The sequence below is a fragment of the Amphiprion ocellaris genome, chromosome 10 (genome assembly GCF_022539595.1).
Source record: "Amphiprion ocellaris isolate individual 3 ecotype Okinawa chromosome 10, ASM2253959v1, whole genome shotgun sequence".
Taxonomy (NCBI): Eukaryota; Metazoa; Chordata; class Actinopteri; family Pomacentridae; genus Amphiprion; species Amphiprion ocellaris.
The window spans coordinates 15,794,091-15,809,703 of record NC_072775.1 but is presented as its reverse complement, the minus strand read 5'-3'; the positions used below and the strand labels follow the sequence as shown (position 1 = coordinate 15,809,703).

Below are 15,613 nucleotides of genomic sequence, written 5' to 3'. Positions count from 1 at the left end.
TCCTCTACCCAATACTCTGCAAGTCACGGACCGGAGGTCTGTCACATCTTCATTAGTGTGGAGACAAGCCTCCTCTGGGAAGGATCCTCTCTCGTTGGGATGCCCAGAGTGCAGAGAAACCAAAGGGCATTGCAGCCTCTCAAACTGACATCTCCCACCCCTCGCTATCCCTCCCTCCTCTCTTTCACTCCTCATTCATTATTACTGGGGCATCATGGGAGGCTTTGGCTCCTCATTAACTCCTCCACGCTACAGATCTGTAATTATTAGCAGCCATCGTTAGTTCATCTTCTGCCTCTCCTCTTCCTAATTCAAAACACACTTTTACACCCTCGCAAACACGCGGCGCAGGTCATTAGGAATCCCAACATGCCTCAGGTTGTGTGTGTGGGTTTATGTGAGTGTCTGTGAGCGTTTAAACAATGGTGTGTACATGCACAGGCCTGCATGCGCACATGTGTTCGCATGTGCTTGGATTCATGTATGTGTGTCAACTCATGGACTCTGCTTTAATACTCTGCTGTAAATTAGTTATTTTTACTGCTCATGCACCGTGTGTTGCCGGCTGCATTTAGTAAACTATAAATGGGTTCTGCAGGTAAAATTGGCGGGACAAAGAGCATGGTATTGTTTTATTTAACCTATAAGTAGATTAGACCAGATTTAAAATAACCTTGCTCTTTCTGCATTACTTTTTATTTTACCTTTCTTTTCCTGGAGCCATGTCCTGTATTTCACCTATCCACTTCTTATTTTGAGTTGACAGCCTCCAGTGGCCCTACACAGCCCTTCATAACATTGCTACCTGAGAACAGAGATTTGCACTTGTTTCATAAAACCGCCTGGGGGTCTCTTTCTGCGAATTATTCATTGTATACAATGTGAATGTACAGCTTTGTGGTAGAACAGTATATATTATGAATAAATATGAATACAATCTGAATATATTACACGATAAAAAGGAGCCTATTTTAGGACCAGCTTCAGAGGTATTTCATCACATGCAAAACTTGAGATCAAAAGCTTGCAGTCAAATAGCCTATGAGTCAGTGCTACCCAGGTATGAAAAGAAAGTTCTTAAATTAATTTGTCTTGAAGTAGCAAAAACAAAAATACAAAGCACTAAATGTAGTTTTTAGTTTCATTTCTCCTTTTGTGGCTGAGCTTAAGTAGAAACTGCTGTCGTAGAGAAGTGTTATTATAGGTTATATGCATAAATACACTGGCACAACATGTAGAATGATTGCAAGGTAAGCTACCAGTTGGCAGGAGGTGCTTGCCCAGGTGTGAACAGTGTCAGTGTCATAGCAGCCAGAGGCGACAGGAGTTTACATTGGTGTGAGTGAAAGGTAATTGCTCCCAAATAATAGCTTGATTTGTATCCTTGACCCCTGTGGCTAAATCTTGCTGAATGGATATTATTTTGCAACAAAGAGGAGCAGCACCTCTGTTGTCGGTGCCGGTGAGCCTGCTAATAAAACAGGGTGTACAAGGTGGGGATTGGATTATAGATTGCGGTTGGTATTTTGATGTTGTTTAATGCAAACTCTCCAAAGTCTGCTTGAGGGCATTATCTGGAGACTTCACAAAGCAGGTGATTTTTGAAGTCTGAACCTGGGGATGGTTTCTTTAGATGGTAACACACTCAGATTTTTCGATGGTGTGTTTTTCACTGATAGAGATTTTAAAACAAGCACATCAAAGGTTTGGCTGCGCTTCACTTTCATGCCGAGTACTGCGTCATTATCATAAGCTTACAGATGAAATCTCCAGTTTGCTAACTATTTTTGTTGTCAAATCAAGAGAGCATTTTTGTTTACATCCCACCACCTACTGAGAGGCTTATTCCATCAATATGCCAGTTAAGTTTGTGGGCAATTTATAAAGACTTTGCTGATGTTGACACATACTTTCATGTCGTCCTTGATCCGGCACACCTTGTATTCTGGGAAGCATGCACACAGCATAAACCCAACAATCATTGGGGGGAAGCTGGGGTCTCTAGGTCCTGTAAAGGTCGTACAGGGTTCTATTTTGTAATTAAACTATGCATGGTTCATGTCCTTCACTCCATGACCCCTTTGGTTATGACCTGATGCTAACCAATCAGTGAGCAAGGCTGGCATCGCAGACAAGGCCGATGGAATCGGGGGAATTAAATTGCACTGACAGGTAGTGATTTACATCGCCACCGACCTCCTCCTCCAGCAAATTAATCACCTCTTTCCCTCCACTGCTTTTCTAATTTTTGCCTGCAATTCTAGACACACCAATTACAGAGCCTGTGGTGTGATGCTGGATGTATGGTTGGGAGGACATGCTGGTAATTGTGTTAACCCCGGATGTGGGTTCGCTCTGGAGCAATGCTGTGGAGTTTCAGACAGAAGGAGGGTGTCCTCCCTCTCTGTTGGCTGCTCACCAGAGTCATGATTAATTAAGCTCACAGGACAATACTTGAACTGCACTGGTCTTGCTAAGGTGATATGTGATAATTAATTTAAAGACTTTAAAGGCTGTGTGTTTCATTACAGGCTTGGCTTTCTTGTATTTTCATTCGCCTCACTGCTTGATCACTTACAGTTGGTCGCATGACTTAAAAAGTAACCCATAGTGGTGGGATGTGAGTGACCCTGCTTACCTGCTGGAGGAGCAGATTGATTTTTGAACAAACCAGGAAAGCTTTCACATTACTCTCTTCATTCACCGATCCATCTATCAAAGGAAGTATCGCTCCTTGCATCCATTCATCTTTTCTTTTCTTTTTTTTCTTTTTTCTTCAGCTGTCCACTTCTTTTTCATTTGAAGGGTTTTCCTGGAGCAACATAAAGGTGCATCGTAATTACATACTCAGGGTAGACGTGATGAAGGACGGTTGTTGGTGGTGATGGGTCATGCACTATTCTGTGTTCATGGATGAGTGAGAGGCTAAGATCGCGGCACGGTCACTGGGGTTCAATGCACAGTTTGTGGCAAAGATAAGACTACAAGTGGTGGATGGGAGGCATATGTGTGTGTGTGGACATGTTTCCTAAATCTGGTGTGCAAGTATAGCATGTCAAGCCAATAACAGCTTAGACAAGTGGTGTTACCCTTTCTACTGAGGGTTCATGCCCACAGGGCAGCAGTGGGGAGAGCAGGTATGGGTCAGGAATTTCTGCTTGTGCCTCAGCTGTTGATGTGGAAAGGCTGTCACTGGCTTGCATGTCACGCAATGTATACTGTATGTTGTGACTAAGTGGGCGAGTATGTGTTTAGAGGTGTGTGTCTGTGCTGTGTTCCTGGGTCCACACCTACAGTAAATGTCCCCCAGGTGTCTTTCTCTGTGTGTTTGTTTGCTTGTGTCATTGGGCTGAGGGAGGTTGAAAGGCGAGGTCACACAGAGCCAGTAACAAAGCTCATCCGTCAAATCCCTGTGACCTGAGTGACATTCTCTCAGCTCCGCTCCAGTGCTCACACTATGTGGACAGCGCTGTTGTTTCTGTCATTTGTCTGTTTTCTATTTGCATCCTTTCCCGCTCTCACTGGCTTCAGGCCGATGCACTTTTTTTCTTTTTTTTGGCTTGTCTATTCAACTTGTCGTGAAATATTTATGCACTAGGAGTTAAGGGGACAGAGTCTCTGAGTAAACAAGCACCGAAATGGGATCGTGTCCATATGGTCCTGGCCAAAAGCAGACAAAGGCACTTTCTTTTCGATTTTTTTTTTCCTCATGCTTCAAATTTTAAATGCACACTTCCTCCCCCTATTTCTCCATGATTTAATTGCTGGTCCCACCTTGTTCCTGCTCCCTAATGTTGCTTGTGGAGAGTGTGCAATCGCGCCTATACCAAATGCAGAGATGCCAAGTACTTATTTCATCTGGAAGAGCATTTTGAGAGGTTCACGCTTTCCCGCACAGATCCCATACCTCTTCACCCCCAACAATATGAGTCACCAGTGCAGTGACAAGCCTGATCCCCAACTGACTTCCCACCTCAGTGTCTTGCCAAGCAGCTGGCTCTGCTACTTGGAATAGAACCAGTCACACGTAACAAAATCCTCAATATTCCACTCTGCTCTGCTGGTTTGTTTTTCATCTCTTGATTTTGCATTTGAAACTAATTAAGATATTTAGTGGCTGAATGGAAGTAAATGTGAATATAAAGGTGGTACATGTTCTGGAAACAATAAAGATGCATGATCCATGCTGAGTCTCTGCATCAAAGAGGGAGCAGCCATCCAAAGCGCTCTACCGTGATTTATACCTTCTGTCATGTTTGCCAGAGTCACTATAAGGTGGGCATTGATTCGCCATCTGTGGTTGTTTGACTGCATTTGCATCTGAGCAGGATTCACAATGAAGCGTGTCCTGCTCAGTAAATCCTCCTCAGTAAATCAGTGAAAGACAAACCTTGTCTGTTGGTGAACCTGTGTGTCCATAAAAGCTTTCCATTACAGACTGCAGAGTCACAACAGGGAGACTGAATTTGCTGACTGATCAAAAGAGCAACTTCAACATAAGAATGTTTATTTTAAACCTTCAAAATAAAAGCGGTGACATGACCAATGTTTTTTTTTTTTTCATATTGTTCTCAGGGGCCTTTATAGGTACCTTGCCAGTAACCTTAAAGACACAATCAGGGAGAGTCAAGGTTTTGCCTCAGAAGGATCTTCTTAATGATGTTTTTGAAGCAATGGATTCTTGATTTCAGACTGAGAAAAGGCTGTGAAGACTTCACATTTTGTGTGCAAGCTTTGATTTTGCTTGCTTGCAGAACAGCTGTCACTAAGTGATTTTATCAGCTGTATGTAACAAAGATAACTCTGGAATCCATTAGTTACAGCCGAACTGGGAAATAAAGAGATTAAAGTGCGGAAACAGTACAAAATTGATGTATATATTAATTAAAGAAATTAAGGAATTAATAATTTATAATTTATTTACACTGTGATTATTGGTATTTATGTGGTTTCTTTGTTTTAAATTCTAACATATAAATGAACTAAAACTTCACTATGAAACTAAAATAGTGCAGTTTGGTTTTTATTCCTTCTTGCTCTACTGAGGAGTAAAGTACTGTAACCTGACTGGATTTCAGTTTTTTTGCAACAGTTATTTTTGGAATAGGATTAGAATGGTACAAAAGGAATGGGCAGAAGGTTCCTGGCAACATGAAGCTACTTTTTTCATCTTAATCTGAATTTTTTTCTGAAGTATATCAATTAAGGAGGCTATTCTAGGTGTATGATGTTTTTCACTCCCCTCTGTTATCTTCCCATGCTGTACAGAGACATCTTAGGATTAATTTGGTGATTAAGTCTAAAAACAAAGTTCCTCGTTGAGAGTCAGATTGTGTAGGATCTTTGGAACACTTAAACAAAATCTCTGAAAATTGTTTGCTTCCAATTTTTGCCTTGGTGAAAGGCTGGTGTCCTCTCTACTAGACATTCCCATGGGTGTCTGAGAAACCAACATCTCTGTCACCAACCCACTTTCTTTTCCTCTTTTTCTCCCTTGTACTGTTTTCCTTCCCATACCTCTGTGTCACTCTTCCTCTCTGTCTCTCTCTCCCTTTCCATTCCTTCACTCTCTTTCTCATTCTGTTTGGGCAGACATCCAGGGCAGATTGTTGCTCTCAGGATTTCATTAAAACGATGTTGATGGAGCACTCTCCACAGCCTAAGTAAATGTGCTCAAGTCCATTTGAGTGTGCATTGTTTGGAAATGGATTACTGAAGTTGGAGGACTAAAGGCACAGAGAAGTGAGAACGGTGGAGTGGAAAAGAAACAATACAAGGAGAGTGAGATCTACATATTTGACTTCCAGATGAAGGAGAAAGTTTGTTTGGAATCTCTAAATAGCTTCTGTGAAGTGAAAAGGCTGAGTCAAAACACGATGAAATGCTGGACTCTTTTTTTCTTTTTTCTCCCAATTACACTAAGATTATCTGGGACGTTGCTGCATGTTAGTGACGAGTGCTCATTGTGCTGCGACAGGTATATGTGTTCTAGATTTTACTTCATTCTGTCGGTGACAGTGTACATGAAGTTATCTGGCACATTGGTGGATTCATAGCTCAAGCTGCTGCAAAGACATGACAGGTGTTTCATATCCCAGCTATGTGTATCAGTGTCGACACACACGTGCACATTACTGAGCCAAGGGAGCATAACAGACGCCAGTAAGTACACGCATTACCTGACCACCAAATGTTTATCCTTCATCTTGAACTGGCTGTCATCGGAACACACTTGTTTCACCGCGATACCTCTTCACCTGACAGTCCCAGCACATCTCCGTTTTACAGGCACACTTCAGACGTATCACAACCTGTCACAGGCGGCCACAACCAGGTGCAACCAGTCGCGTACTGTAATCCCATTCTGGTGACAGAAGGAATGACAGCACAGCTTTCTGTACAAGGTGGGAATTCTGTGTGGTTGCATGTGTTGTCCACAAGCATTGAGTGGGAAGTAACTTCAAAGAAAAATGTTCTGACATCACCAAGTTTTGCAAATAAATAAAAAGAAAAAAAAATGTTAAGGTGTCTTTGTGGCGCTTTTTTTTTCTCACATTTTCATGCGTCAGGAGCGCTCGCTTTTTCTTCATAGTGCCAGAACTTGTCAACCAGAAAATAGACCCTCCCAGTATCGCCTGAAAATCATGCACTGCATGTCCTCTATTTTATTTATTATCAGGAGAGGGTTTTGTAAAGTATCACTTCTCAACATCATTAAAGCTTTCTGCTCTCAAGGCCTGTACGTTGTGCGACTGCAGTGGCTGTGCTCGTACTCTGGCTCGTCTACACAGATCCGGAGTTTAACTGTCCAAGATAATAGGAGTGCGTAAATTCAGCTTCGGGGGCAATATTTCACTTCAAGGCAAACAGAAAGCAGCTTGTTCCTTTTTCAGTATCCAGCGCAATATACCATATCCAAAAAGCTCTCCCCGTGCTCCAAGGCTTTGCGAAGCGCTTGTGTATTTGCGTTGACATTAGGTCCATTCTAATTCCCATCATCACTTCTGCGACCCCCCAAGTCATTCCCCGTGGTATTTTCTACTGAGAAAAAAAAAGCTCCATTGCTTTTTATTATATTTTTGCCTCCTTCCCTGTATGCATGAGCTGTTCAGCACTTCACGTTATTAAAGCAGGATTTTGGCAGAGCTATCACTGGCCCACAGCAGTAATTACGAAGGGTTTGCATAGCTGCCTCTGACTCACTCGCCTTGGAAATGTTATTACTAAAGTCTGTCTCATTGGAGGCACACGGGGCGCTTCTTGTGATGCTTGTGTCTTTGCTCAGGCCATTCCAGCGACACTCAGCTCATATCCCAACAGGGTCCCGGGGCATGAGACCAGATGTACAAAGCGAGGAGTAAGCAAGTAATGACAAAGAGGATGTAATAGGCAGCCTTTTGCTTGGAGCAGCTCCTTTTTCCTTCTGTCTATGTTATTCTGCGTTTGTTTCTTCGTTTTTCATTTTATGTATGTTCAACTAGACAAAATAATTGACATGAAGCATTGCCCCTTAAAGCATGACTGACAAAGAATAAGGAGATTAGTCATTTTATATTTTTTCATAGGGAAGATATTTTTCTTGTATCTGTGTAGTTTCATGGCCCTCAGACAAAAGAAAAGGGCAAGAGAAAGTGTTCTGGGGTCTCAGTTTAGATGAAACGATTCTGATATGAACTAGTGTGAGATATGAGAAAAGCACTGAAGTCAGTGGGGCTTATATAGCCTTTATTCAACTATTGATCTCCTCCTCTCTGTATTTCAGTCCTGTTCTCTCATTTTCTGTGTCTGTCACAGTCTCACACTACCACACACTGCACCACTGCCTAATTCCTTCAAGGCCTCATGTATTTTTCTGTACTGGCTGGTGTTCTCTGTGAGAGAGTGTTGCTGCTACATCTTGCAATGTTTCTTGACAGCAGCCTCCACTCAGGGTCAGATGTTTAAACTCTCTTCGGGGTCAGCAACCTGTGCAAAGACGAACCCTAAAGAGGTGCTTATTATAAAGGTCAGCCTCTCCACCTCTGCAGCGCCACAAGACACTGACCTGTATTACATAATAAGAAAAATACACAGGTGTGCATGCTTATCAAGAAGTAAACCTGTAAATGATTGCTCTTGCCCAGCATTTTAAGCATAAGCTTGCATTATGGAAGCACCTTAAACAACTATTTTCTGAATCTCCTCTCCGTTTGACTCCTGTCTCCCTCTTTCAGAATGCACCCAGGGAACAGGGTGGGTTGTGTAGGTTTCTCCTGGGTTTGTTTCCAGTTATGGCTTATCTGCAAATGCTCAGGTTCAGCTAATTGGCATTATTAAACTGCTAGCGAGCTCAACTCCGATATAAGAGGAGGTGCTGTGGAGGGGTGGAAGCACAGTCAGGGATTTATTAGTGTCTGTCTGTTCATGTGTGTGGGTGTGCACGCAGCATCATGGCTCTCTGTGCCTGTGCATATGTTCCTAACTTTGCCTGTATGTGGGTATGTGTGTGTGTTTGGAATTTTAAACACGCGGCTGTCAATTTCAATCAACAGGGTGCGTGGCATGCCTGAGGCCCAGGTAGCCCAATTACAGGCAGACACGCTCGACGTACGAACAGAAGCCCAGGCCGATCTTCCTTTATTCAAACAGAGCTGTGGGAGAGGAGACACGAAATGTAATGTCGGTCGATGACTGTTGGGAGCAGCTCCTGAGATGGAGGAAGAATCTTGTGTGTGTTTTGGCTGCTGGTGGTTTGATACTCTGGGCGAACAAAGAAATAAAGTGTCAGAGGGATAGAGGACAGCTGCAAAAAGTGTTGTGGTGTTCAGGGTAACTGAACTGACTTTAACGTACTACAACTTGTCATTTCACTCTCCATTGCATTTATTTTTTCCTTTAGGGTGGGAAGATACCAGTGAGGTGGACAGCACCAGAGGCCATCGCTTACAGAAAGTTCACCTCGGCCAGTGACGTGTGGAGTTACGGCATTGTCATGTGGGAGGTGATGTCATTTGGAGAAAGGCCTTACTGGGACATGTCCAACCAGGATGTAAGTGCTTGTAAACATCAATAGGTCATAAATTTATATAATTACTTTTTTAAAGCAATGCATTTCCTTTTGAGACAGGATATTGAGGCAGGATATTAGGCAGTAAGCGATTTCTGGGCTGTCAATCATAGAGAGAAAGGCAGTTTTATTTGATAGGACAGGGAGGTGTAATAAAAAACTTGGATGGCGTCAACACTGAAGACAGACTTTTTATATTTAATGTTTTTCAGGATGTTCAAGTGCCCATTTCATGAAGACTTTTAAAAAAAGATCATAAAAAGTTGGGTTTTATCATTTTTCTCAACTTCCGTGGAGTAAAAATAAATAAGTTTGAATCGGAATAAACAGCCTCATTACATAGAGCAGCCATTTCCGTACAGATGTGGTTATACTGCATTCACTCCATAGATACACAATCAAGGATAACTCATAAGAGAGGAAGCTGTAATAAATCACATATTTTTTTTTTATCAGCCCCATCTCATAGCATCATTGCTGATGATGTCCTTGACTCTGACTTTGAAAGCAGACTTATTATGGGCACAGTCTCACACTATCCCCCCTTTCCTTCCTGGCCAACTTTTGAGAGCAATGAATGATTGCTGAGAGCTCTGCTTTGTTCCCCATGTCCGCTTGGACAAGGTCCACACTCACAGGCACCAACACAAACACACACAACCATTGGACATAGTCCCATACTATGAGGTCTCTCTCCCTGAGCTCCCTTAGAGAGACGACTAGCCAACCATCAGGCCTCTATGGACCTCACTCCACAAGGACTGTCCAACCAAGCAGATGTTGCCTCAGTGGGCCAGCAGCAAACACTGCCTGGTGGGACTGGCACCACTCAGCATGTCCGGCTGCTCAGTCCACACACACACACGCACACGCTTACTCACTTAAAAAACACACACACACACTTTCCTTCCCCATCTTGCATCCTGTCTTACACCCACACCAACATCATAACCACTTTCGTTTAAACTCCTCTCTTGCTTAGTCTTGCATAGAACTCCTTGTTCCATACGTCCTCTTACCTCCCTCTACTTTCTTTTCTCCATATTCACCATTTGTCATGATTCTGCTGAATTGCATTCACCTCCAGGGTGGAGCTGGCAACCCAGCCTAGCAGCACCTACTTTTTAATGATAGTATCTTTTTCACACGATTCTACATCAGACTTTTATCTCGCAACTAAGCATTTTTAGGAAAAGATTGCATCTACAGAATGTGCGGATATACGGATAACAGTGAGCACAAGGTCTATTAGATGATGCAGTCTGGGTAATCTTTAGTCTTTGTCGTGACTGGGATTGCTTTGTAGCTGTAGAATAAGCATGTTTACTCTAAAATAATATATTCAGTTTGACTTATTGTAAACTAGACATTATCCCTAGCAAAAATAATTGACAACAACCATTGAATTATAGATACCCCTCTTGTGCCAAAGTTTCAAATCTGCCTCAAACTTGCAAAACACTCGACTCTCACTAACCTAAAACTCCTATTTGCAGCATCTCTCTAACAAGGCCAGGATAGCCTGTGAAGCCTATAAGAGACATGTGTCAAGAGGCTGCTCTTCACGGTGTTAATTATATGCAATCTGCCAATTTCCCCCAGCGACTCCTTCCTACAGCGACACTGCCTCTGCTCTCCTTTTCCCTCGCTTTCCTCGCTCTGTCCTCCAGGAGTGACATGTGATTGGCTAGAGTCAAGAGGAAGGGCGCATCAGACTGAATGCAAACTGTCGCTTTAGTGACCAGAGGGAGTGTGTCTATCTGCGGGGTTGGCGGTGCTGTGTTGGCGAGAATGTAGTGTGGGAGGCAGGGATTAATGTGTCACAGACTGAATATGCTTCCGTCAGTCGCTGAAAACTCACTCAGATTAATATTTAGTTTTTAATAAAGTACATTATTGACAACCAGGCAGCTAGTGGAAAAATATACTTGACAGCCATCAGTAGCAATTACTGTGTGATCTAAGTGCAGTACTCTGTATAATGTAGAATTATCAATAATTTCTGAATATATAACCACTGCACTGACCCATCCCACCTCTTCTCCCTCAGGTGATTAATGCTATTGAGCAGGACTACCGTCTACCGCCACCCATGGACTGCCCCAGTGCCTTGCACCAGTTGATGCTGGACTGTTGGCAGAAAGACCGCAACGTACGACCCCGCTTCACCGACATCGTCAGCACCCTGGACAAGATGATCCGTAACCCCACCAGCCTCAAAGCCGTAGCCAACATTCCTGCAGTGTAAGTAAAATACTTTTTCGCACAACACACACATTCGTCCTGACATGAAGTACACACAAGTCTGCTTTTCATCTGTTTATATATGCAGTATTTACACATACAGTCCGCACAAACTAGCCCAGCGTGCACAATCTTGTTTTTTTTCTTTATCCTCTCATAAAATAAACATGAATTTATTACTGTTGATTGCACCAAACCTGAACTTTTCCTACCCCAACATTTTTTACCTCCGATCCAACACCCATACATGCTGTAGAAAACTTTCACTTTCTTACCCAATAATGATGGAACGTGTTCTTAGAAAAACAAAAACATACTGAAACATGTCATTTATAAACCACATTCAAAATATTTTATTTTTTGTAACTTACGAGAGGCCACTGGTAGTGATTTGTTTTTATCTCACTGGATACGATTCTGCCACTTTCGGACAGTTTGTTTCGGACAATTTCTGCCACTCTTCCTCAAAGAACCTCTCAAGCTCAGCCAAATTGGATGTGGTCTGTCTGTGAACTGTGAGCCTCAGGTTTCTCCGCAGATTTTCCATTTCAATTTCCAGGCTTTGGCTGGGCCACCGAGGGTCATTCAGAAACTAGTCCTGTAGCCATTTCGTGTGGCTGCGTTCTTTGTGTTTCTGCCACGTTGCCGAAGGTGAACTTTCGGCCCCATCTGAGCTTGTGTTTCTGTAGTGGAGCATGTTTGTCTTCAAGGTCTCAGCTGTGTTTCGCTCAGTTCACTTTTAATTTGATTGTGACCAGCTCACTAATATCTGACTCTGAGAAGAATCACTATTGTGTGCTCTACTGTAAGGGTATTATCAGCCAGGTAGTGAGTGGCTAAAAAGAGTAGATGTGTTTTTTATCATAATACCAAATCTTTTTTTTCACGTTTTGTTCTTTTTTGACATTTTTAGACATAGCTAGATGTCAATATTCACATAGTACACCCTCTCTTTCCTTCTCCATCTCCTGCATCCTCTCATACCGTCACACCCACACAAACTCCAATACCACAGTGACTCTCCTTCTCTTTATATCCCTCCTCGCTTAATATTGCATCAAAGACCTGCTCTATACCTCATCTTTTCCCCCTCCTCCCCCCTCTGCCTCTTCTCCCTCTCCTCCAGGCCTTCTCAGCCACTGCTGGACAGATCCATACCTGACTTCAACACCTTCAGTTCTGTAGAGGACTGGCTCGCTGCCATTAAGATGAGCCAATACAGAGACAACTTCCTCAACTCAGGCTTTACCTCCCTGCAGCTGGTGGCTCAGATGACCTCAGAGTGAGTTCGCCTGCTCATCTGCAAATGAAAAGTGGCGCTTGATGGGCACACTTTTACAAAATGACTCGATGTCGAGAGCGAGTGTTTTTAGCATGAATGCACCCGGCGACTGGAGCCGCTCGGTGATTGCATCAAAGTATAGCTTGTGTGGGAAATGCAAACACAGCTTATTGTGTCAGAAAATAACATACTCGCTGTGCTAAGAGTACGTACATCTGTGCTACTTAAGTAGTATGACTATTATGTAATGAACATTTTGTGTTAACAGTTTTTCAAAGTCGATATAGATGTAAATTCCTTTAATACGCATTTTAAGAGGCGTGTTTATTCACTGCTGCTGTTTATGTGGAGTGCTGGGTCATGACAGCGTTTCTCACAGCACTTGTGGTGCCAATAGACACAAATATTGCACTTCATTTATTTTAATTAACAATGTTGCTTGGTCTACAAATTTATATGAAAATGTAGAATCATTCGAACATTTTTTTTTTATTAAAAATGGATGCTCGGGGCTTGGTAGCATTTATGCAGTCTCTTTGCAATTCAAAGCAACATGCATTACTAAGTCTTCTCTCAAGTGATGGAATTAATTTTGTAAATTTGTGTTTTCTGTTCATTGCCACAAGCTTTCCATCCTGAAAGTGGGCTTTCATATATAGTGATGTTAGGAATGTAAATGCACCAGGAAATGATAGGCTTCTTTTAGTTTTTTTTTTTCCCTAGTATAATCGCTTCATATTCAAATGATCCATTCCATCTTCAATATGATGGAAATCCTTTCATCTGTTTCTTAAAAATATGTTCCTGCTCTTCAATTTCTTTCTCCCTGCCCCTCTCTTCTCTCCAGGGACCTGCTGAGAATAGGTGTGACCCTGGCAGGTCACCAGAAGAAGATCCTCAGTAATATCCAGTCCATGAGGGTGCAGATGAGCCAGTCGCCTACAACTATGGCATGACTACAGGGGGCGCTGTGCCACGGAACGGGCAGCATTCGCAGGACCGGCAACAGCAGCAGCCCTCGAATGACCCCCGATCCATCGGAACGCGCCAGAGTCGAGACTATTGTCTTAATCTAATCCACTACCATAAAAACAGGAGACCAGGGTCAACACTATCATGTGGTTAACAACTGTCACTCTTCATGCAATCAGCGCCAGGCGTTCAGGGTCCAGACTCGATACTGTTTCTTCATTTATCGCAAAAGGAAGACAGACGTCAGTTGTTGTGGTTATGAACTACCATTCATGTCACTGTAAACCAAAATAACTCCAACAACCTGACATCAACACAGGGAACATCTCACAAATTTCAGACTGTGTGGTAAAACGAGTGATATTGTACTTCTGTATTATCTGGTCTAGAAGCTGTTAAAACTGTAAACTGAAGTGTGAGACATTTAGAAACGTGTGACCTGTGATTTTACCCATACTGTCGTTTTTGTGTGCAATGAAGATGCCTTGACCTGGCGAGAAATAAGCCCCAGAAGAAGAAGAAGAAGAAGAAACTACCAGTAGAAATAATTAGAGGGAGACGTATACAGGGATGTACAGCGGAGCACCATTTTCAACTTTCGCATCTTTTACTTCTTTGAAGATTTTTGAAAAAGTGTATCGTAAAATGAACTGGTGAAGATTCAGAGCTTAGTTCTATTTTTGTCTTTTACCATCCGTTTGTTTCTTTATCACTATAGCAAGATGCCGCCCACTTGTATTTTAACTTTAACACTACCTGTGGAGTCCTGGGTGGAAGGCCTCGCCAAAGGACTTCTGAACCAGCCCCACCCAGATTCAGAGAGTATAAATATGTTTATCTCTTGCTAAATATGATTATATCTTTCATAATAAACCTTCATATTGAAGGTGATATATATGAATATGTATGTACAGAACTTTCTGCTTGCATTTTTGGCAAAGACATGTTGACTAGATTGTGATAGACACATGCAATGTGTAGATTCCTATGGTGCCCTGGTTTCCTTTGGACAATTGAACAGCAGCCACTGGATTGTGCATCTCCATGTACCAGGGGCTCAAGGACACATTTGACTGAATCTTAACTGGAGATAATGTAAAAGGAAACATGGGCAAAGAATTGGTATTGTAGATCTGTATGAAAATTGTTGTAGGAGTTAAAATAATTGACAAAATATCCATTTACTGGAGATCATGTTAAATGTGGGTGTACACATGCTGTCTCTTGCTGGTGAGCACTTACTTGTACAGATATGTTTTATGTTTCATTTTCTTTTTGACCTGTTTGTTGTTTGTGTTGGGAGCGGTCAGCACCATCCAGAGGGGAGAGGGGGGATCGAAGCTCCATTCCTCAGCCGGCCCGAATCTCTGGTAAGCACCTGCAGATCACAAAGGAGGACCTCAACTTGACATCGCATTGCTCTATATCTGGCATATTTTATTTTTAGGCAAATCCAGTTAGTGCTTCTCGTGGGTGCTGCAAATATCTTGGCCAAGGCCAGATTTTCTGCAAGTTTGAAATGCACGGGAGAGTAGCTAATCAAGGCATTGAAAATCAGAGTGAATCAGCATCACATCTCTACACAGTGAAAATGAACATCTGGGCTGAGGTTTGCCAACAGACACTCGATGCCATTTCGATGAACACACAGACTTAAACAGCCCTCATGGGCACAGTATTCACAGCGTAGGCCAGTCTCACAGAGTGCTGTAGTTAAGCTGATATATATATATATATATATATATATATATATATATATATATATATATATATATATATATATATAAAAAGAGAGAGAGAGCCTATGAAATTACATATCAGTATTTTGGAATATAATTGGAGGACAGTAGTGGATAGTGCACCAGGATGATTGGTCTTTCTTAGTTTGTGAATAGTGTTTTTTTTAAGGATTTGTTTTTGCATTTTTACCTTTATTAGAAAGTCACAGTAGAAAGAGAAAAGGAAAACTGTGGGAAGAGAGCAGGAGAGACACATGCAATGAAGGCCTTGCCAGCATTAGATTTGATCCAGGGATTCACTGCTGTTGTTGCCTGTACCCTATGGTGTGC

The 15,613-nt window shown here is 42.4% G+C and overlaps 1 protein-coding gene across 2 annotated transcripts in view; it reads left to right on the top strand.

The window, feature by feature from the left end:
• Positions 1-15,613, top strand: part of LOC111577313 (ephrin type-B receptor 1-B) — a 162,829-nt gene that overhangs the window by 145,054 nt on the left and 2,162 nt on the right. For both annotated transcript variants that reach the window (XM_055014569.1, XM_055014568.1), the window contains exons 13-16: positions 8,879-9,028; positions 11,097-11,290; positions 12,417-12,572; positions 13,420-14,914. In XM_055014569.1, coding sequence (XP_054870544.1) covers positions 8,879-9,028; positions 11,097-11,290; positions 12,417-12,572; positions 13,420-13,528 — 609 coding nt within the window. In that variant the 3' untranslated portion in view covers positions 13,529-14,914. The remainder of the gene's footprint in view (positions 1-8,878; positions 9,029-11,096; positions 11,291-12,416; positions 12,573-13,419; positions 14,915-15,613) is intronic.